Source organism: Erinaceus europaeus, chromosome 5 (genome assembly GCF_950295315.1).
Source record: "Erinaceus europaeus chromosome 5, mEriEur2.1, whole genome shotgun sequence".
NCBI classification, from domain to species: Eukaryota; Metazoa; Chordata; class Mammalia; order Eulipotyphla; family Erinaceidae; genus Erinaceus; species Erinaceus europaeus.
This window is the reverse complement of record NC_080166.1, coordinates 39,373,874-39,398,917: the sequence shown is the minus strand read 5'-3', so window position 1 is coordinate 39,398,917 and position 25,044 is coordinate 39,373,874. Positions and strand designations below refer to the sequence as shown.

The 25,044-nt window shown below is 37.2% G+C and overlaps 1 protein-coding gene across 1 annotated transcript in view; it reads right to left on the bottom strand.

Moving 5' to 3' along the window:
* Positions 1 to 25,044, bottom strand: part of SPEF2 (sperm flagellar 2) — a 305,327-nt gene that overhangs the window by 147,499 nt on the left and 132,784 nt on the right. The window contains exons 17-20 of the mRNA XM_060191863.1: positions 19,778 to 19,886; positions 13,499 to 13,656; positions 12,486 to 12,650; positions 8,710 to 8,784 (exon numbers count right to left, since the gene is read on the bottom strand). Coding sequence (XP_060047846.1) covers positions 8,710 to 8,784; positions 12,486 to 12,650; positions 13,499 to 13,656; positions 19,778 to 19,886 — 507 coding nt within the window. The remainder of the gene's footprint in view (positions 1 to 8,709; positions 8,785 to 12,485; positions 12,651 to 13,498; positions 13,657 to 19,777; positions 19,887 to 25,044) is intronic.

Sequence of the window (25,044 nt, the reverse complement as noted above, 5' to 3'; positions counted from 1 at the left end):
AAATTCCACCTTCTGCATCCCACAATGACCTTGGGTCCATACTCCAAGAGGGTTAAAGAATAGAAAAGCTATTGGGGGAGAAAAGGGGATATGGAGTAACCCTTTAAACCTATTATTTTGTCAAAGTTTCCTTTTTAGAAATAAATAATATATATTTTTTATAAAAATGAAAAAAAAGAATCCCAGAGTCCCAAACAGAATTAACCCAGACCTAAAGACAGCAATATACATTGTATTTACAATGAAAAGGAACAAGAATAAAGAAACAAGACCAAACAAAAGGAAATATATTAAATTGAAAAGCTTCTATACACCAAAAGACCATTCCATAAGGATAAGTAGGAAATCCAAATAATTAGAAAGGATAATTGCATATGCATATAATACTTCAGATAAGTGGTAAATATCAAAAAATCTATAAAAAAAATAATACAGCTCGGGGTTCCCGGAAGATGGCAGACTGAGAAGCTGCTAGTGGCTTGAGCTCAGACCACATCTTCTGGAAACGAGGAAGAGAGGAAGGGGAAGCAAACATTTTAGAGGAAATAATAGAATAAAACTTCCCAGACCTGAATAACAGAAAGGACATCAAGATTCAAGAGGCCCAGAGAGTTCCAAACAGAATCAACCCAAACCTCAAGACACCAAGACACATCATAGTCACAATGAGAAGAAGTAAGGATAAAGAAAGGATCCTAAAGGCTGCAAGAGAGAAACAAAAAGTCACATACAAGGGAAAACCCATAAGATTATCTGCAGACTTCTCCACTCAAACTCTAAAAGCCAGAAGAGAATTGCAAGATATCTATCGAGCCCTGAATGAAAAAGAGTTTCAACCAAGGATAATATATCCGGCTAGACTTTCATTCAAACTAGATGGAGGGATCAAAACCTTCTTAGACAAACAACAGTTAAAGGAGGCAACCATCACCAAACCGGCCGTGAAAGAGGTTCTAAAAGACCTCTTATAAACCAGAACATCTCTATAATACTGGCAATATATCAGAGCAAACAAAATTTTTTTTTAGACAATGGCACTATAATACATTAAATCCATAATATCAATAAACGTCAATGGCTTAAACTCACCCATCAAAAGGCACAGGGTGGGGGGATGGATCAGAAAACATAACCCAACCATATGCTGCTTGCAAGAATCCCACCTGTCAAAACAAGATAAACACAGACTTAAAGTAAAAGGATGGAAAACTATCATACAGGCTAACAGACCACAAAAAAGGGCAGGAACAGCCATTCTCATCTCAGACACGATAGATTTTAAATTAAATAAAGTAATAAAAGATAGGCAAGGACATTACATAGTGATTAGAGGATCAATTAGCCAAGAAGACTTAACAATTATTAACATCTATGCACCCAATGAGGGACCATTTAAATACATCAAGCACATACTGAAAGAATTTCAAAAATACATCAATAGTAATACAATAATAGTGGGAGACTTTAATACCCCACTCTCACACTTAGACAGAACAATAAAGCACAGAATCAACAAAGATACAAGAGAATTGAATGAAGAGACTGACAGACTAGACCTTTTGGACATTTTCAGAGTTCTTCACCCCAATAAACTAGAATACACCTTCTTTTCAAATCCACATAACACATACTCAAGGACAGACCACATGTTAGGCCACAAAGACAGCATTATAAATTCAAGAACATCGAAATCATCCCAAGCTAAAGCAGTACTGAGAGGGAAATTTATAGCCATACAATCACATATTAAACACCAAGAAGCTCAAATGAATGACCGTACTGCACACCTCAAGGACTTAAAGGAAGAGGAACAAAGTAACCCTAAAGCAACCAGAAGGACAGAAATCACTAAAGTTAGAGCAGAAATAAACAACATCAAAAATAAAAGAACTATAGAAAAGATCAATGAAGCCAAATGTTGGTTCTTTGAAAGATTAAACAAAATTGACAAACCCCTAGCCAGACTCACCAAATAAAAAAGAGAAAAGACTCAAATTCATAGAATTGTAAACAATGGAGGAGATATCACAACTGACATCACAGAAATCCAGAGAATCCTGCAAAACTTCTATAAAGAACTATATGCCACCAAGCTAGAGAATCGGGAAGAAATGGAACAATTCCTAGAAGCATATGCCCTTCCAAAACTGAACCAAGAAGAACTACAAAATCTAAATGCACCAATCACAGACAAAGAAATTGAAAAGGTTATTAAGAATCTCCCGACCAGTCATGGACCGACCAGTCAACGTCCATGTTCAGTGGGGAAGAAATTACAGAAGCCAGACCTTCCACCTTCTGCAACCCACAACAATCCTGGGTCCATGGTCCCAGAGGGATAGAGAATGGGAAAGCTATCAGGGGAGGGGGTGGGATATGGAGATTGGGTGATGGGAATTGTGTGGAGTTGTACCCCTCCTACCCTACGGTTTTGTTAATTAATCCTTTCTTAAAGAAAAAAGAAAAAAATAATACAGCTCAACAAAAAGAAAAATGACAACTCTGTTAAAAAGTGGAAAGAAGATATAAATAGACAGTGTTCTAAGGAAGAGATACACATGGCCCACAGACATGTGGAAATGCTCCAACTCACTAATCATTAGGGAAATTCAAATTATAACCACATTGAGATTCCACCTCATAGCTGATACATAATAATGGAAAAGGACTTCAGCTGGGGGTGAGCGTATTCTGCAGGCATAGTGAGATGGGAAATTGTACCCATGTGCCCTAACTGTGAGCCATTAACACCCCCACCACACACACAAGCACACAAATAAAGTTGTAGTATATACACATATGGAATACTACTCAGCTTTTAAAAATGATGAAGTTATCTCTTTCACCTCATCTGGATGGAGTTTGAAGGAATATGTTAATCGAGATAAACCAAAAATTAATGAATACCAGGTGATTAATAAATAGTAGTTAATAAAAATTAGAAGAAAAGTAAAATTTGGACTGGATGCTGCATATTACACTAAAGCAAAGAACTCTGCTAAAGGGGGAAAATTGGAGATGAGGTGAGGCTTTGAGTTTCTAGTGCATGATGTTGGAAAAAGACTTAAGCTAGGGGTGAGAATATTTTGCAGATGCCTATAATGGTGAAATGAGGAATTTCACCTATGTGTCAAAAACTATGCTGTAAACCATTAACACTCCCCGAAATGAAAGTACAGAATGATTTCTCATATACAGAATACAAAGAATTGCTTTTGGTAGTGGGGATGGTGTTTATTTACACTCCTACTAATTAATATGAGAGGGTAAAAACTGATTGAATGTTTCAAACTTTTTAAAGCTCAGACTGAATCTTTTTAATACATAGGCTGAGTCTTTGATAAGTTGACACTCTTAAAAGCTTAGACCAGGGAGAACAGAAGCATCCGGTGGCACAGCTATATACAAATGATGTCAAAGGACATAAAATTTGGTGAGGGTGTGTATGATACATAAAATCCTAACAAAGGGATATTTCAAAGTTAAACCAATTGCCAAATAGTATGATTATAGCAATAACTATCTATTGTCTTCTTAAACCCTAAGACAACAGGAACCTCCCACTTCCTCTATAGAGCCCATATTTCCCCAGTCCTGGAACCTCTAGCGTGGGGCTCACTTTCCTGAGTGCTTCTCTCAATTCATACCAAATGATATTGCATCCACTGATGGCAACCTAATCAATGCAATGAGTACCACCTCAGCATGCTTCACTTCAGACTGTGTCCAGAGACGTCAGGCATGGAATGTCAACCTTTCACCCTCGTTACTCGGGTGAGACCTTTCCTTTCATAGTATTTTCTTATTCCATTCCAGGTGGTTCACTTCCTAACAAAGTCCCAAAACCTAGATATAGACCAGGTCCCATGAGATAGGGCATATGTTCACATGTATCCATAAATTAGGGCAAAATATATACCTGAAAGCAAAAATACACAATAGTCTGTAGTGAGTCAGTACCAAGTTCATAATGAAATAGTGTCTACTCAGACTTAGATACCCTCCTCACCTACTTCCTATTACAGTTCTCTCACTCACTCCAAAGCTAACTTTATCAAAGCATGGACTGGGCAACCTGAATAAGGGCAAGAGACTGGCATACTTTATCTATGACTCTTTAGTCACTATCAGGCCACCCCATCAGCTGGTGCCCTAATCGGGGAGTCCTGAGATTCCCAAACAGACATGATGGGCCTAGACCTCGAATAAATCCCCCTCTCCATTGTTATTGGTCATTTCTATCAGGGACAACACAACAGAACCCTTTGTGGGCCCCTATAAGACCTTGCCCTCAACTTGCATCAACAATGGTAGAGAATGTTCCATCCCCTGAAGGGAGGCTGGATAACATATTCTATGCTACACCTGAGGAAGATGGGCCAATTTGGGGGAAGCTTGGAATGTTCCTACTCATGACCACAGAATATGAACTCAAATCTCCAGGGATGCAGAGGACACACAGGCTCCTAAGCTGAATATGGGCACAACATATAGATGGGGTTTATAGTCAACAATATTTATACCCCTTTCCCATATTAGAGAGCTAGTCTCTTCCCTGATCCAGCTTTCTGGTCCTTTTTCCAGCCATGACATCATCTTTCCAGACAATAACCTGGATCCACCTACATATGATTTCAGGCTCTGGGGAAAAAAGCAAAAGCAAAACAAACAAAAAACTAGTATAGCCACTTTGGAATATAACTAAAATATGCCTACTAGCTATCTACAAAACAGAGATGCCCCCAAACTTCATCTGTACTACTCCGGCCTTTAGGTTCATGATTAGTCAACAATTTGTTTGGCTTTGTATGTTAACTCTCTTTTCAACCACCAGGCTCCAGATGCTAGCATGATGCCAACCAGATTTCCCTGGAAAGACAACCCCACCAATGTGTCCTAGAGCTCCATTTCCCCAGAGTCCTTCCCACTAGGGGAAGAGAGAGGTAGGCTGGGAGTATGGATTAGGCTGTTAATGCTCATGTTTAGTGGGGAAGCCATGACAGAAGCCAGACCTTCAACCTTCTGCATCCCACAATAACCTTGGGTCCATACTCTCAGAGGGTATAAGAATAAGAAAGCTATCAGGGGAAGGGATAGATAAAGCGTTCTGGTGGTGGGAATTGTGTGGAGTTGTAACCCGCCCCCTTATCCTATGGTTTAGTCAATGTTGTTTCCTTTTCATAAATAAGAAATTTAAAAAAAAATTAAAAAAGAATACAAAGAATTGAAACAAATGAACTGGCAAAAAAAAACAAACCTGTTTGTTTCTAAGACCCTGGGAGAACTTTGGTGGTTATCATTGGTGGAGTTGGCACAGAATAGTGTGGAATTACAAATATTATCTTATAATATTTTGAATCACTGTTAAATCACTAATAAAATCATAATAAATATGTAAAAATGCATCTTCCGTGTAAATATTCTGCATGCATAAAATATTTCATTTGGTTATGAAACCTGGCAGTTATCATATATATCATGAGAAAAGATGAAAATAAAAATAAAATAAGGTAAAAGGAAAATGCAATTTTAGGACATAGGGATTATTTAATCATGCTAAACAATGTAAATAAATGGTGAGCATTGAAATGTTCAATCAGTAGATTTAGACAAAGCATAAAACATTACAGAACTAAGCAAAAGTTCAAAGTGGAATTCCATGAATGAAAGGGAAGACATTAAGAAAACTGTAAGACATTAAACTGATTACTCAGGGAAACAAGATTTTAAGTACGAGAAAAAGAGGGAAACTTTGATTTTACTGTCTTTTAAAATATTTATTAGATACAGACAGAGATAAATTGAGAGGGGAGGGTAGATATAGACAGAGAGACACCTGCAGCTCTGCACCATCATTCATGAAGCTTTCCCCGTGCAGGTGGGAACCAGAGTCGAGAACTTGGGAACTTGCACACTGTGTGCTTAAGCAGGTATTCCATCACCTCTGTGTTTTTTTTTGTTGTTGTTTTGTCTTTTAAGAAAGATCACTACCTTTCAGTATCAAAAGTGTTCCTGGTAGTATCTAATTTAATTAACAGTTTCAAGAGGGAGATATCAGACTGGTTAATAGCTACCTATTTCCTCTTGGCCTAACATCAGCAATATTTATTTTTTCTGAGCAGGTAGTGCTTATGGCTTTGGCTGATCTGTAAATAATTACCATGTAAGTAGAGACTCAGGATGTTGTAGAGAATACATCCAAAAAAAAAAAAAAGCTGTAAGTTTGATGTGTTTAGTGACATGATTTGGAAGTACACGAACCAGATTATTCTCTAATTCTTTGATGGTTATTTTGGAGAAATTCAAAGAGAGAAAGTCTGTCTTATTCAGTGACATAAAATTCCAGTTGCTACTCTGTGTGGAGTGAGCTAGAGACAGGAAATGAGGATAATGAGAAATAGTCACACAATATTTATTATGGTACTTAATTTTAGTATAGTTAAGTAAACTCTAAATCAATGTTAATTGCTTGTAATTGGTCCTAAGTGATGAGAACTCCCTAAGTCTACTTAGTAAGGGAATTCCTTTTCTACCTTCAATCTCTAGTAACTCAAGTCTTAACTAGTAATATCCCCAAATAATTTAACCTTTACACTATGAGTCAGACCCTACATTTTCTGCCTATGTATATTTGCTTATTTATATGCTAGATACATGAGAAGTTACTTTTATTATTCCATTTATAGGAACTAAGATACAGTAAGGTAAAGTTATTAGGCTTATGACAGAATCCATGCTTTTGACTATCATATTTTATTGTCTTAAAAAGTAAGGACTACAAAAACTGGATAAGGGTAAGAGACTGGTACTTTTTAATGATAGCTGTTTTGGTCATTACCAGGCCAGACCATCATCTGGAACCCTAGTCAGGGAATCCTAGGTTCCCACATAAATATAATGGGCCTAGACCTCTCCAACATCACTGATCATCTCCACCAGAAACATCAAAAGCCCTCATGTGGGTTTCTACAGGACCTTGTCTTCAATTTGAAACAATGGTAGAAACTGCCCCACTTTGCAAAGGACAACTGGGTCAACATACTCTGTCACTGGAGGAAGACTGGTCTTGAAATGAGTGAAGCCTAGAATGTACCTAGCTATGACCATGGAATGCAAGCTCATATCTAAAGGGATACAGAAGTTGCACAGGCTCCTGTGCTAAGTATGGACAGATATGGGCCCTAGGTCAGATCAATAGGGGTTAACGGTTTTATATACTTTTCCCATATTTTGGAGCTACTTTCTGACCTGACCTAGCTTTCTAGACCTATTTTCAACTCCATCACCATCTTCCCAGACAATACTTTCAGCCCACTGACAAGTTAGGTATTGGGCTCAGGCAAATATCAGTAAAGTTAAGGGCCCTTTGTAATATACCTAAAATAGATTTACTAGTTTCTTCCACCATAAAGACCCTAAGTTCCATTTTTATATTCTTACCCTTTTGGTTTCTAATTACTAAATAATTTGTTTTGCTTTATATCTTACTGCTTCTCAGCCACCAAGTTGCAAATGCTACCATGACGGCAATGTGACTTTCCTGGGTAAAAGACCTCACCAATGAGTCCTGGAACCCCACTTATGCAGAACCCTACCTAACTAGGGAAAGCTAGAAACAGGTTGAATTGTATAGAATTGTACCCCTTTATCCCACAATCTTGTCAATCTTTATTATATAATTTCTTTCTTTATTAATTATTTGACAGATTTTTATAGTTTTATAAGTTTATATTGGTATACTTTAATACCCAAACAATATGTGTGCATATCACTGTCCCTCCACCAAATGTTTATCAAGGTGGTTTACATTTAAGAAAAAAAAAAGTACATTGGATTATTTAGAAATTTGCAAAAAAAAAAGAAATTTACAAGCTTTAGAGCAGCTCTTATACAACTATTTACTTGATTTATAAGTTGATTTTAGAGTTGTTTTAATATTGCCTGCCTATTTAATTTTTATAATTTGATAACATTTAGAAAAATACACATTAAAATAGATTCACTAAATATTTAGAAAGTATCTTATTTTTTAAATATTATTATTTAATTCACTGAAACAGTGGCAGCAGTGTTAAAATAACTAAATTTTTGGAAATTATTCAGTGTTGTAAATTTATATGGCGAGTACAATTATAATCTCCAAAGAACAAAGAGATTTTGATGTTCCTATCTCAGAGGTTAACAGTTTCTGACACATTAACACCCTCTTTTTTCCTCACTTAGAATTTCATATCTGGTCCGTTGACGTAATTAATATATGGATACCTCAGAAAATACAACAAAAGTGTAACATTGATAAATAAAAATTTCACATTCACCACTAAGTTATATTGTGGAGGAAGATAAGGACTTTATATCAAAATATCTATTGCTTCAAAGTAATTTCATGGGGGTGGAGGAAGGAGGCACAGTTCAATATGTAGTTTTCAGGTTACATAGCTTGGTTCAAACATAACATATATAATACCTTTGCATATATATATTTTTTTCTCTAAATTGTTTCCCACAAGTATCACTTTTCTCAGAAGGATGTTTGATAACAGCTAGGTTGTAGAAAAGATTAAGGTTATATTTGTTGGAAAAGGCTTATGATTTACAAATACTTAAGAAAAGTATTCGATGTATACTTCTGTATGAATTTAGCTAGTTTTATGAGGTTTTTATAAAACCTAGAATTTGATTTCACCACAGCTATCTTTATCTCTGTACCTTTTCTTTTGAGTGCAGTTTCACCTTTCTTTCCTTTTCCTTCCTGAAGAGTTTCTCGGGTACCAAGCTGATTTTCTAAACAAAAATTAACACATATATATCATTGATGATGGTCTTCAGTAGCCTGGGTTATGTGATTTGCAAATAATCAAATGTTATTTCTCACAGTTCAATTTGCAAACCACATAAAATAACCCAGTCCCCTACTGTGAATTAAAATGAATCTGGGGTCAGCAAAATTACTCATGTGGCTAGTGCACTGCTTTACTATGTATGTGACCCAGGTTAGATCCCAGGCCCCATAACACTGAGGAAAGATTTGGTACTGTAGCCTCTCTCTGTCTCTCTCTGATCTTTCTACCAAAAGATTTTTTTTAACTTTTTACATTATCTTTATTTATTTATTAGATAGAGATGGACAGAAATTGAGAGGGAAGAGGGAGATAGAATGGGAGAGAGACAGAGAACACCTGCAGCACTGCTTCACCACTTACAAAGCTTTCCCTCTATAGGTGGAGACCAAGGAGAAAAAAATACTAATCTGAAAACAGACTATGAATTGAGATGTCTTGAATAACAACTCTGACAATATACTATTTTACATATGGAAATTTAATCCTAAATTTAATATCAAAGTTCACCATCCATTATAGCAAGGAAGCTTCCTCTATTTTGGTAGGGGGTGGGGCCTTAAATTCAGGTCACACATATGGCAAAGTAGGTTTCTCTCCAGCTAAGCTATCTTGTTGACCCTTTACTATTATTGTACTGCACTCTTGCATTATTCATCAGTTAATTTCAACAGTTTTTTATTCCATTAAAACCTACACTTACATTTATATGCACATCTACATGGGAGTTTATGATAAAGATTAGAACCAAAGTACAGTTCAACTCCAGTACATGTTGTCTCGTGTCTTGAACTGTGATACCTAAGACTTTAAGCAAACAAGTTCTTCTCTCTGCCACTGAATTAGTTGCCGTCCTGGTCTTACCCATTTTTCATAAAAATATATTGTTAAATCTCAAAAACACATTCTTTTTTTTAAAAAAAATATTTATTTATTTATTTTCCCTTTTGTTGCCTTTGTTGTTTTTATTGTTGTTGTAGTTATTAGTGTTGGTGTCATTGTTAGGACAGAGAGAAATGGAGAGAGAAGGGGAAAACAGAGAGGGGGAGAGAAACATAGACACCTGCAGACCTGCTTCACCACTTGTGAAGCAACTCCCCTGCAGGTGGGGTGCCGAAGGGCTCAAACCAGCATCCTTCCTCTGGTCATTGTGCTTTGTGCCATGTGCGCTTAACCTGCTGCGCTACCGCGCAACTCCCTCAAAACACATTCTTAAGTAGCAGTATGAATATATTTTGTCATCCTGAGAACTTTAGTTATAAATTAAATTCTGATACTAGGTAATGGCTTTGATTACAATCCGTTTCATGGATCACACCTATGAATTTCTTTTTTTTTCTTCTTCATCTAAATGAGACATTAATCAACTTAGGTCATTACAGTATGTATATTTTTGCTCAATATTTCTCACATACTACATAACATCTATGCACATGAATACTCAGTCTTACTGTCTATTGTGGAAGTTACAATGAATTTCTTACAATTAATCTAAAGTACATTTCAAGGAGATGAGAAAGTTAATGTCATATACAAGGTAGAACTATATTTGGATAAAATGACTCTTAGAACTCAGTGTGCTATATTTCCTATTTATTCTATTTCTACCTAGAGTTTTTTTTAAGTAAATAATTCCCCTTTTCTTTTCAAGTAAATAATTCTTTTCTTTTCAAGTAAATAATTCTTTTCTTTTTTATTTTCAAGTAAATAATTCTTTTCTTTTTAAGTAAATAATTCCCCTTTTCTTTTTATGGTCTTCTAAAAAAGATCATAACTAGGTGTTTGAGTTGGGTATGTCCAGATTCTAATTCTTTCATTTCTGAATATGTTCTTTAAGAAATTGTAAGTTATTTATATAATGTGGAAATGTTATTTTCTAAAAATCACCTGACTCAGTACACCTGACTAAGGACAGTGGCATCTGCTCTGGTCATCCATCAAACTCCACAAGCACTGTAATCTCCTTCCAATAATGCATCATTGCTAGAAGGTAATGCTTAAGCCTCTAAAGATTAACCTATTCAAGTATTTTAAATATTGGGCACGAGTTTTTCCCTGGGTAATAATAATAAGAAAAAAAAAGAGACAGGTCAACACTCTTTAAGCAGCAATACCTTTATTATTCTCCCAAGGAACAGTAATGAATACAATATTAAAATTGCAGACACACTTAAAATCTTAAAGACTAATTGTGTCATAATCATGACTAAAGAATGGTTTCTGGGAATAGATCAAGTACTTATATATTCCTAATTGTGAATAAGCAATGGAAGGAAAATAGGAGAGGAGGACCATGGGTTAAAGGTAACTCACTCACTCAAGGTGCTGTGAAAACTATCTCCCCCAGTTCTAGACAACATTTTAAAGATTTTCCTTTTTACCTCTAGACATCTGAATTTTTGTTTCAATAACTACAGTTACTGGGAAAGGGATGCATATTTTAATCATGGTTTTATGTTTTATGTTTTTGTCATTCATATGACAAAAGATATATTTTAGAGATTAAGTATTTTGATTTTAGGTAAACTTCACTTTACTGGAATAAAATGGCCTCTAATGTGCTATAACTTATAATCCATGGTCTTCAAATGTATTTATTTAATATAGAAGTTTAATTTAAAAATTAAAGCTTGTCTCATATTTCCATGAGACAGAAAGGATTTGGAGTTTAGCAATGTAATCATGACACAATACCAAGAATAACTAGACAGACTTGTCTAACTACATAGCCAGTCACTAACAAAGTTGAGGCCAGAAATTGAGTCTTAGGTATTTCCCACACACAGCACCAAATTGAAAGAAGACATTCTATCAATAGCATGCTTCTGAGGCCAGATAGTGGTGCACTTGGTAAAGTGCACATATTACCATGCAGAAGGACCCAGGTTTAAACCTTCAGTTCCCACCTACAGTGGAGAAGCTTCATGAGCAGTGGAACTATGTTATATGTGTCTCTCTCCCTTTCTGTCTCCCCTTTCAATCTCAATTTCTCTGTCTCTATAAAATAATTAAAAATAGTGTACTATAAAAATAGCAAACACTTTGGTTGCTCAATGTCTGCATTACCTACTACTTAGCTCCTAAACATGTGGCTCTTGGAAGTGAAAGATCTAGATGGGATATAAGTTAAAACTATTCTCTACTAAGACTCTTTATCTATATATTTTGTATATCATAAATATATGTTCCTGAGTTTATTTCTGTAGCACTTTATATGAGCATTTAATTTCTAAGTCTGGATCTCTGATGAGTGCTACTGATTTATTTCCTTATTCGTATTTAAACAACCTTAACTGCTAATTCTCATTTTAATATGTTTTCATTCTTTACATAAATGTAACTACAATTTAGGAAACAAATATCTGTCTTCTTAATCTACTCTAAATTATGTCTGGCTTATTTTGTCCCCTTTCTTATCTATGATTTTACTCTAATCAGTAGATCGGAGTGTGTCCTACACTGGAATGCACTTGGACTTGGTGAAAGCTCCACTTCGTAACTAGGATGACCTTTTCCCCTTCCCCTTCACGTACTCAAATTCTGTATTTAGTTAAGTGTACTGATAAGTGCAATGATTTATCATTCTCTAGTATTTGGGAAAAAAATAAACTGGCAAACAGGATTACAAATCATTCTGTCAATCACCTGGTGTTGGTTTTCCTTTTGCAGCAGTTTTTATACGCTCTTGCTGAGACTGTTCTGCTTTCATTTTTTCTGCTTCAGAAGAAGTGGAAGGAGTAGAAAGTAAGGGCTCACCGTGGGAAGCGACTTCTTTTTTCTCAGCTTCCTTTTCTTCTAATTTCTTTTTAACTAAAAAAATAAGAGACCTTTAGGATTCCAGACATATAGTATTTCACTTTAATTTTAAAAAAGATAATTAAGATAAACAAAGTATATATTGCCCTTACTGATTAAAGTTATATTCACATTTTAATATCTGTTTAAACCACCCAGTTCTAATGCTAGAAACTTATACCTTTCTACTTGTCTATAAATACTGTTTCCTTTATCACTGATGTTGTTGGTGGTAATGGAGATAGTGTGTGTGTGTGTGTGTGGGGGTATGTCCTGTGTACATTAGGGAGAAAGTTTCATGAAGAGGGTTCCAAATGCCAAAGTAAATAACAACCAAAAGTAAGTAATGTGTTAGAATAGGAAAAGAAAGAGTTGTTTCCAAATCCCCACTGGAAATATGGAAAGGTGGGGAACTAGAAGACAAATAAAGTACAAAGAAGGTGAGGATAAATGTTATAGAAGAGATGGAGGTAGTGAGGTAACAGAAGGGAAAAAAAAAGTTTAGCACTGACTTCTATAAGAAAAAACAAACATAAAAAGTACTTGAAAAAACATCATTCATTCATTCATTCATTCATTTATGCAGTTATGCATTATGAGCCTTGAAGTAAACGAAGTGCCATAAAAAGACAAAACTATTATTGTATTTTGTTCTCCTCCTCTTTATCCCAACTGCACTAGGCATAATTCTGGTTGTCAGAAATAAAACAGTAAAACAAGAAAGAGAAAACTTGCTTCCCTTGTGAAACTTGCAGAGTAGTGGTAGGAGACAAGCAAAAACATGGTGACTAATTCATAGAAGAAATCAGAAGCAATAATGCTGTGGAGGAATAAATAGAGCAGAGTTAAAGGAATATAATTACCTTCATTCTCCTTTTTCACCAGTTCAGCCATAAATACCTCTTTAATTTTTTTGCATAACAAATCTTTTTCTACCTCAGCATTAATTTTTATCAGAATATCTTTTGGCTCTGTAAACCATCGCTCCAAGAAAGGCCAGTTATCTAAGAAGCCTATAATTCTGAAAAACAGAAACATCATAAATATCACACACAAACATACATGATTAAAATATATGAATTAAATTAAGGATGATTAATTTGACCTGTTTAGTAAAAAATAGAATTCCAAACTAGTCAAATAAAAAAAAAAAGCAATATTAAGGATTCCACAACCAATGTAATATGATTTGCTTTAAATAAATCACTTAATATAATCAAGACATACTTGAGATATAGTAAAACAGGAAGGATGAGGAGAAAGAGAAGGAGGAGGAGGAGGAAGAGGAAAAAGAAGAAATAAACAATAACCCAGTAATTTGATGGGCCAAAGAACTGAACACGCATTTCTCCAAAGAACATATACACATGACCCACAGACATATTAGGAAATGTTCCACTTCACTTATCATTATAGAAATGCAAACTGAAACTACATTGAGATTCCATCTGATCCCAACCTAATCAATGCAACAAGTACCACCTCAGTATGTTTCACTTCAGACTGTGTCCAGAGACATCAGGTGTGGAATGTCAACCCTTCAGCTTCATTACTTGGGTGTGACCTTTCCTTTTATAGGATTCTCTAATTCCATTTTAGGTAGCATAGACCAGGTCCCATGAGATATGGCATATATTAACATTTATTCATAAATTAGGGCAAAATATATACCTGAAAGCAAAAGTACACAATAGTCTGCACTGAGTCAGTATATGCAGCAAGCAAGTAAAAAGACCCAAAGAGACACCATAGGGCTCATAATAAAATAGTGTCTACTAAGACTTAGGTACCCTTCTCATTTACTTCCTGTTGTACTTCCCTCAGTCACTCCAAAGCTAACCTTATCAAAGTAAGGACTGAAAAAGCTGAATAAGGGCAAAAGACTAGCATACTTTAATGATGACTCTTTAGTCACTATCAGGCCACCCCATCAGCTGGGGCCCTAATCGGGAGTCCTGAGATTCCCAAACAGACTCGATTGACCTAGACCTCGAATAAATCACTCTCTCCATTATTACTGGTTAACTCTATCAGGAACAACACAATAGACCCCTTTGTGGACTCCTATAGAATCTTGTCCTCAAGGTAGATAAACAACAGCAGAGAATATTCCATCCTCTGAAGTGAGCCTGGACAATATACTCTATGTTCCACCTGAGGAAGATGGGTCCTGAAACTGAGGCACCTTTGAACATTCCTACTCATGACCACAGAATGTGAGCTCAGATCTACAGGGATGCAGAGGTCACATAGGCTCCTAAGCTGAATATAGTCCCCAGATCACATCAAATTAATGGGGTTTACAGTCAACAATATTTATACACCTTTCCCATATTTGGGAGCTAGTCTTTTCCCTGATCCAGCTTTCTGGTCCTTTTTCCAGCCATGACATCATCTCCCCAGTCAATAATTTGGATCCACCTGCATATCAGATGTCAGGCTCATAAAAACAAACAAACAACAACAACAACAACAACAAAAAAACTAGTATAGTCATGGGCCCTTTGGAATATAACTAAAGTAGGCCTACTAACTATCTACAAAATGGAAACACCCCCCCAACTCATCATGTGAACTATTCCAGCCTTTAGGTTCATGACTAGCCAACAATTTGTTTGGCTTTATATGTTAACTCTATTTTTAGCCACCAGGTTCCAGATGCTAAGATGATGCCAACTAGACTTCCATGGACAGACAACCCTACCAAAATGTCCTGGAGCCATGCTTCCCCAGAAACCTGTCCCACCAGGGAAAGAGAGAAACAGGCTGGGAGTATGGATTGACCTGTCAACGCCCATGTTCAGTGGGGAAGCAATTACAGAAGCTAAGCCTTCCACCTTTTGCACCCCATAATGACTCTGGGTCCATACTCCCAGAGGGATATTCAATAGGAGAGCTATCAGGGGAGGGAATGGGATAGGGAGTTTTGGTGGTGGGAACTGTGTGGATTTGTACCCCTCTTATCCTATGTTTTTTGTCAGTGTTTCCTTTTTATAAATAAAAATTTAAATAATAATGATAATAGTGAGTCGGGCGGTAGCATAGTGGGTTAAGCACATGTGGTGCAAATCGCAATGATGTAAGGATCCCGGTTTGAGCCTCCGGCTCCCCACCTGCCGAGGAGTCGCTTCACAGGCAGTGAAGCAGGTCTGCAGGTGTCTATCTTCTCTCCCCCTATTCCCCTCTTCTCTCCATTTCTCTCTATTCTATCCAACAACAACAGCATCAATAACAACAACAATAACTACAACAATAAAAGGGCAACAAAAGGGAATAAATAAATACTTAAAGTAATAATAATAACACCTTCATAATGGCCTATATCAACAAAACAGGAAATAGCAAGGTTATGGAGAAAAATGGACTTGGCTGCACTGCTGGTAGGAATGCAAACTGGACCAGCCCCTTTGGAAGACAATATAGATTATCCTGAAACAAATAAAAATGGAATTACTATATGCCTAAGTAGGCTTTTAGTTATTTATCCAAAGGGCACACACACACACACACACACACACACACTTATCCAAAGTGACAGACTCCCATATTCATAGATGCATTTTTCACAGTGGCCAAAGAGTGGAAGCAGCCTAAAGAAGTTATGGGGTATACATTACATGGAATATTACTCTACAATCAAAAAAGATTATTTTGTGTCCTTTGAGACAAAATGGATGAAACTGGAGGTAATTATGCTTAGTGAAATAAGAAGAGATTAAAGATGGGTCTGGGTGGTGTTGCACCTGGTTAAGTGCATATGTTATAATGTGCAAGGACCCAGGTACAAGCCCCTGGTGCACACCTGCAGGGGAAAAGCTTCATGAATGGTGAATCACTGCTGCAGGTATCTCTCTGTCTCTCTCCCTCTCCACCTTGCCCATCCTCTCAATTTCTGGCTATCTCTATCTAATAAATAAAGATAAAAAATGAAAAAATGAAAAAAGATTAAAGACAAACTGCTAGGTGGTTTCATGTAGAAATCTATGTGATAGATGTAAATTTGTAAAAACAGGAAGAAAGAAAGAAAGAATGAAAGAAAGAAAGGAAAAAGCAATGTGGTTATCATTCAGAGGTGAGAGACTGGAGACACACAAAATTTTGGAAGAACATGTGGTGTGGAACTATATCCTGTATTCCTACAATCTTGCAACCAAGTATAATTACTAAAATTTAAAAAAATGTAAAAATAAATGGGGAAGAGGTGCTCTATGGTTTATAAGAGCAAAAACTGGTAGTAGCTGTCTTTATTGACTATATTAATGTTAAAAAGCACTGCCACATCAATGTAGTTAAAATATAGTGCTGAGCTCAGCAAACTTAGCACCAAAAAAGCAAATGACCCCATCCAAAAATGGGCAGAGGATATGAACAAAACATTCACTACAGAGGAGATCCAAAAGGCTAACAAACATAAGAAAAATTGCTCTAGGTCACTGATGTCAGAGAAATGCAAATTAAGACAACACTAAGATACCACCTCACTCCTGTAAGAATGGCATACACCAAAAAGGACAGCAGCAACAAATGCTGGAGAGGATGTGGGGACAGAGGAACCCTTTTACATTGCTGGTGGGAATGTAAATTGGTACAGCCTCTGTGGAGAGCAGCCTGGAAAACTCTCAGAAGGCTAGACATGAACCTTCCCTATGATCCAGTAATTCCTCTCCTGGGGTTATACCCCAAGGACTCCATAACACCCAACCAAAAAGAGGTGTGTACTCCTATGTTCATAGCAGCACAATTCATAATAGCTAAAACCTGGAAGCAACCCAGGTGCCCAACAACAGATGAGTGTCTGAGAAAGCTGTGGTATATATACACAATGGAATACTATGCAGCTATCAAGAACAATGAACCCACCTTCTCTGAGCCATCTTGGACAGAGCTAGAAGGAATTATGTTAAGTGAGCTAAGTCAGAAAGATAAAGATAAGTATGGGATGATCCCACTCATCAACAGAAGTAGAGTAAGAAGATCTGAAAGGGAAACTAAAAGCAGGACCTGATCAAATTGTAAGTAGGGCAGCAAAGTAAAAACCCTGTGGTGAGGGGTAGACATGTAGCTTCCTGGGCCAGTGGGGGGTGGGAGTGGGTGGGAGGGATGGGTCACAGTCTTTTGGTGGTGGGAATGGTGTTTATGTACACTCCTAGCAAAATGTGGACATATAAATGAGTAGTTAATTAATATGAGAGGGGGAAATCAATTGTATGTCTCAAAGTTTCTCAAAAGACTTACTGAATCTTTTTAATATATAGGCTATGTATTTGATATGCTGGCTCTCTCAAAAGCCTAGACCAAGTAGATTAGAAGCATCCAATAGCACAGCTATATACAAGATACTGGATACTGTACAGCAAACCCTAACAAAAGGACTTTTCAAAGTTAACCCAATTAACAAATAATGTGATGATAACATTAACTATCCATTGTCTTTTTAAACCCTAAGACAGCAGGAACCTCACATCTCCACTATAGAGCCCCTACTTCCCCCAGTCCTGGAACCATTGGATAGGGCCCACTTTCCCGTATGAATCTCCCAATCCATACCAAATAATATTGCATCCACCAATAACAACCTAACCAACGCAACGATTGCCACCTCAACATGCTTCACCTCAGACTGTGTCCAGAGACTTCACGAGTGGAATGTCAACCCTTCAGCTTCATTACTCGGGTGAGACCTTTCCTTTTATAGTACACTCTAATTTCATCTCAGGTGGTTCACTTTCTAACAAAGTCCCAAAACCTAGATATACACCAGTTTCTGTGAGAGAGAGCATATGTTCACATGTATCCATAAACTACTGCAAAATATATACCTGAAAGCAGAAGTACACTAGAGTTTGCAGTGAATACCCCCCTAACACTTCCTCTCCACTATTCCAAGCTTTGGGTCCATGATTGCTCAACAATTTGTTTGGCTTCGTATGTTAACTCTCTTTTCAATCACCAGGTTCCAGATGCCACCAGGATGCTGGCCAGGCTTCCCTAGAATGAAAACCCCACCAATGTGTCCTGGAGCTCAGCTTCCCCAGAGACACACCTTACTAGGGAAAGAGAGAGGCAGACTGGGAGTATGGACCGACCAGTCAACGACCATGTTCAGCGGGGAAGCAATTACAGAAACTAGACCTTCTACCTTCTGCAACCCTCAATGACCCTGGGTCCATGCTCCCATAGGGATAGAGAATGGGAAAGCTATCATGGGAGGGGGGGTTATGGAGATTGGGTGGTTGGAATTGTGTGGAGTTGTACCCCTCCTACCTTATGGTTTTGTTAATTAATCCTTTCTTAAATAAAAGAAAAGAAATTAAGAAAAAAAAATATATATATATAGTGCCACAAAATTTGTGACTTAAAAAATAGAAATGCATTATCTTATATTTTTTGCATCCCGAAGTCTGAAAAGTTTTCACTGTTTAAAATAATGTTATTAGAAAGGGTATCTGGTTTTTTGTTTTGTTTTTTGAAAGAGAAAAAAATGAAAAATTATGTTTAGAAGTTCATTTTGTAGTTGGGATACCTACATCATTGAAATTCTTGGATTTTGTTTGGCATTTGCTGAATGAGGGCTGCAATAAGTTTTCAGGTAGTCATCTCAAAGTTCAAATAACAATAAAGGAAAATGGTGCCTGATTAACTTTCCTTCCCTGATTGTAATGGCTTATCCTCTGACTATGAAATCTAGAATATAACTAATTTTTAAAATATTTTATTTAGTTATGATAAAGATAGGAAGAGAGAGAGGAGAGAGAGAGAGAGAGAATATCAGACATAATTCTGGTACATGTGCTGCCAGGGATTGAACTCTGGACATCATGCTTGAGACTCTAGTGCTTTATCCACTGTGCTACCTCCCAGATGACTAGAATATAACTATTTCACTATTAAAAACTTATTGTTTTACATTAAAATAAAATAACTGTATGTTAATAAATATATAACTTTTTTGGAGTAGGGGTAGATAATATCATGGTTCTGCAAAGAGACTCATGCCTGAGGCTCCAAAGTCCCAGGTCCAATCTCCTGTACCACCATAAGTCAGAACTGATGATACCCCAAATCTGATGATTCAAAAGTGACCAACTGCTAGTTCAAAGGGAAAGAAAAAACAATAAGTTGAATATTGAGCTTAAACTAACCTGTGCTGTATTTGAGCTCTTACATTCTCATCTTCCTCTGTATTTGTATTATTTATAGATACAGGTTGATCACTATCATCATGACAAACTTCATGAGAAAATGCTTCAGCTAGGGTATAAGAAACAATTAAGAAATTTTTAATCAGTCGAAGAAGTTATAGTATCACAGTTAAAAATGTACTGATATACCGTTGAAAATCAAATAAATATAATTTTGTCTTGTTATTACTTAAAATCTTTAAGAATATGTTAAAGAGTATAGTTTTAGGATCACAATTCAAATGTTTCTTGCAAAGTGGATAAGTAAACAATGTGGAGACTCAGAATTGACTATGAAGAGTTGAGGATAAAAATGATTAGTTATCAAGAAAAACAAATCAGAAAAAAGTAAAATCAAACTTTGATATAGAAGAATAAACCAACAAGGTTATAAAGCCAGATATGCATAAAGTAGTTATCAATATTTTATTACAATATAGTAGGTTAATTTATCTTTCTAGAATTTTTTTTATTCCCTTTTGTTGCCCTTGTTGTTTTATTGTTGTAGTTATTATTGATGTCGTTGTTGTTGGATAGGACAGAGAGAAATGGAGAGAAGAGGGGAAGACAGAGAGGGGGAGAGAAAGACAGACACTTGCAGACCTGCTTCACCGCCTATGAAGGGACCTGCCTGCAGGTGGGGAGCCGGGGCTCGAACCAGGATCCTGACGCCGGTCCTTGAGCTTAGCGCCACCTGCACTTAACGCGCTGCGCTACAGCCCGACTCCCTTTCTAGAATTTTTTTTATCTCCCTGTAGAATAGATATAAGGAATAAACCACTGAGGCTTGGAAGTGCATGGTGCATAGCAGAACACAGAAATCACCATGCTCAATAACCAGGGTTCAAGAGTCAGCTCCTGCAAGAGGAAGCTTCATAAATGATGGAGTTCTGCAGCAGACATTTCTCTGTCTTTCCCTCTCCCTCTCTATCCCTCCTCCTCCTCCTCCTTCTTCTTCTCTCTCTTTCTCTCTTTCTATCTATCAAAAATATATATGTATATAGAAGAGAAAATGGCAAAGAAGCCAACCTGCACTATTAGTGGGAATGTAAATTGGTCCAACCTCTTTGCAGAGAAGTCAGGAGAAATTTCTGAAGGCTAGAAATGGACTTACCCTATGCCCTGCAATTCCTCTCTTGGGGATATATCTTAAGCATCCAAATACACCTATCCAAAAAGATTTATAAATACGTATGTTTAGAGCAGCACAATTTGTAATAGCCAAAATCTGGAAGCAACCCAGGTATCTAACAACAGATGAATGGATGAGAAAGTTGTGGTATATAGCACAGCTATATACAAGATACTGGATACTGTACAGCTAACCATAACAAAGGGACTTTTCAAAGTTAACCCAATTAACAAATAATGTGATGATAACATTAACTATCGATTGTCTTTTTAAACCCTAAGACAGCAGGAACCTCACATCTCCACTATAGAGCCCCTACTTCCCCCAGTCCTGGAACCCTTGGATAGGGCCCACTTTCCCGTATGCATCTCCCAATCCAAACTAAATAATATTGCATCCGCCGATCACAACCTAACCAAGGCAACGATTGCCACCTCAACATGCTTCACCTCAGACTGTATCCAGAGACTTCACGTGTGGAATGACAACCCTTCAGCTTCATTACTCGTGTGAGACCTTTCCTTTTATAGTACACTCTAATTTCATCTCAGGTAGTTCACTTTCTAACAAAGTCCCATAACCTAGGTATACACCAGTTTCTGTGAGAGAGAGCTTATGTGCACACATATCCATAAAATACTGCAAAATATATACCTGAAAGCAGAAGTACACTAGAGTTTGCAGTGAGTATCCCCCTAACACTTCCTCTCCACTGTTCCAAGCTTGGGATCCATGATTGCTCAACAAATTGTTTGGCTTCATATGTTAACTCTCTTTTCAATCACCAGGTTCCAGATGCCACCAGGATGCTGGCCAGACTTCCCTGGATTGAAGACCCCATCAATGTGTCCTGGAGCTCAGCTTCCCCAGAGGCACACCTTACTAGGGAAAGAGAGAGGCAGACTGGGAGTATGGACTGACCAGTCAACGCCCATATTCAGCGGGGAAGCAATTACAGAAGCCAGACCTTCTACCTTCTGCAACCCTCAACGACCCTGGGTCCATGCTCCCAGAGGGCTAGAGAATGGGAAAGCTATCATGGGAGGGGGTGGGTTATGGGGATTGGGTGGTGGGAATTGTGTGGAGTTGTACCCCTCCTACCTTATGTTTTTGTTCATTAATCCTTTCTTAATAAAAATTTTTTTTAAAAAGTGTGGTATATATACTCAATGGAATACTACTCAGCTATCAAAAATGATGGATTCACCTTCTTCACCTCATCTTGGATACAGCTTGCAGGAATCATGTTAAGTGAGATAAGCCATAAACAGAAGCATGAGTATGGGATGATCTTACTCATAGACAATGGTTGAGAAATAAGAACAGATGGGGAAACACAGAGCAGAATTTAAACTGGATTCGGTGTATTTCACCAAAGTAAAGGACTCTGGGTGGGGTGGGGGGGAGTCTTCTGGTCCTGGTGCTCAATGGTGGAGAAGAACCTGGGTGGGGGGATAAACTGTTTTGCAGATAACTGAGAAATTTTACACATTTATCAACAACTGTATTTACTGTTTAATAACAGTAATACCATGTGTCTTGGAGCCCCACTTCCCCAGATCCTTACCCCACTAGGGAAAGAGACAGGCTGGGACTATGGATTGACCTGCCAATGCCCATATTCAGCAGAGAAGCAATTACAAAAGCTAGACCTTCCATCTTCTGCACCCCATAATGATCCTAGGTCCATACTCCTAGAGGGATAAAGAATAGGGAATCTACCAAGGGAGGGGAGTTCTGGTGGTAGGAATTCCCACACAGTTCCCACTACCAGAGTTCTGTATCCCACCCCCTTCATTAGAAGCTTTCCTATTCTCTATTCCTCTGGGAGCATGCACTCAGGATCATTATGAGGTGCAGAAGGTGGAAGAATTGACTTCTGTAATTGCTTCTCCACTGGACATTAGCATTGCCATGTTTATCCATACCCCCAGCCTGTTTCTATCTTTCTTTAGTGCGGTAGGACTTTGGAGAGGTGAGGTTCCATTTAACCAGTGCTATCACTACTCAACTAACCCACTGAAATAGAGATACCTGCAGCACTACAGCACTACTCCATTGCCGATGAAGCTTTCCCCCCTTCAGGCGGGGGGGCAGAGGCTTGAACCCAGGCCCTTGCACATGGTAACTTATGCACACAACCAGTTGCACCATTGCTTGCTAATTCCCATTTTGTTTTGTTAATTATTTTATATCTCCAACCTTAAAATCTACTCCTTCCATAAACACTTATACTTCCAGAAGTTCCATTATTTGATGTATCCCCCCCACATCATTTGGGCCCTAAATTCCTAAACTCCTCTCAAATATGCCATCACCCCAAATTCAGTTTTTTTCTAGCAAACCTTGACTTAAGTGATCAAACTCTTCAACCTATCTCCCTCTTCTAACAAATTAATTGTATTTATATTTTTGCTATACCAGATTGAGTTTATATGCATCATTTTTTCCAAGGCTACCCTTATTTTCAGAAATGAAACAACACTTTCTTAACTTACAATACTAGAGCAACTGAGGCCATAACTTAGCAGGTGAAGCACAGGATTTGCCTTGTAAGGTCCATGACTTGACACCTAGTAATACATATAACAGACACTACTCTGATACCAACCTTAAATAAATAAATACCAACCTTAAATAAATTATTTTAAGAATATTTAAATACATATGGCACAGATTCACTTGCAAAGATGCAAACATATTTAGTACATGCTGTTCTGAACAAAGCAAGGAAGAAATATAAAATCAGTTATTTCATACTAGATATCAAGGTTCAGTTGGATTGACTGCAGCACTTGACTCAGTTCAGAATTAGAAATATACAACTCAAAAAATACATGTTGCAAGGAGAAAGTCAAAACATGCTTTAATACTATTTTTCTTTCCTGCCACCAGAGTTATCACTGGGGCTCTGTGCTAGCATTATGATTCCACTGTTCCCTGTGGCCACTTTTTCCTTTTTTTTTTTTTTTTCTATGTTTTAAATTTGGCAAGACAGAGAGGAACTGAGACAGGCTGGGGAGACGAGAGAGAGAGAGAGAGAGAAAGAGAGAGAGAGAGAGAGAGACCTGTAAACCTACTTCATTGCCTATGGAGTGTCTCTCTTGAAGATGGGGATCCGGGGCTCTAGCCCAGAACCTTGAGCATGGTAATGTGTGCATTTATCCAGGTGTGCCACTACCCAGGCTGTAATATTAATTTTTAAGAGGCAATAAATAAGATTAATGATGTGTAAATGGGCATAAATCTTGTCAAAGAATAAATTCTCCTAGGATTAATGAGAAAAGAGCATTTGTAAACATAGCTATGTGTGGTGAGTCTCTATTCAATAAATTTAATACTTTAAATATAGTATAATTTATCATGTAATTTTGATGAGACTGAAAAAAACTCAAGTTTAATTCCATATTTTTATTTCTTGAAATAATTTGAAATTGATTCCCTTTTATTTTTGAAACATATAGCATTCTTTCTCTAGATCCTTTTCTGAGACTACTCTGTCATATCCACTTTGAAGTCTAGTTAAGTTTGAGTTCAGGGTCCTATTCTGGCAAGATACAGCCATGGATTAGCAGTATTTCCAATACATATTAAATAACTTCCTGAGCAGGAGTGGGGAGTTGGCTGAATAAGAGGAATCATTGCTATTGGCAGCATAGTGCCTACTCTCTTCTATGGAGAGAATAGTCCCTTCTGAAACTGATGAGCAGCATTCATGCTAAATTATTGTGGTCAACATATAATGTAATGATCTAATGATTTCTATCAATTTTTAACTGATCAATGAAAGGAGAATTTCAAAATTAACTGAGAAAGCAGATGACTGTGGCTTTGATCAAATGATGGATTCATGTTTTAATTTATTGTAGGCCCAGTCCCTGTGGAATACAGTTTGGAGATTTATTAGAACTCTAGAAATGGACTTACCTTATGACCCAGCAATCCCTCTTCTAAGGATCTACCCAGGGAAAACAAAAACACCTACCCATAAAGACCTATACACACCAATTTTCATAGCAGTACAGTTTATAATAACTCAATAATATCCCAGATGCCCAAGAACAGATGAATGGATAAGGAAGTTGTGGCACTTATG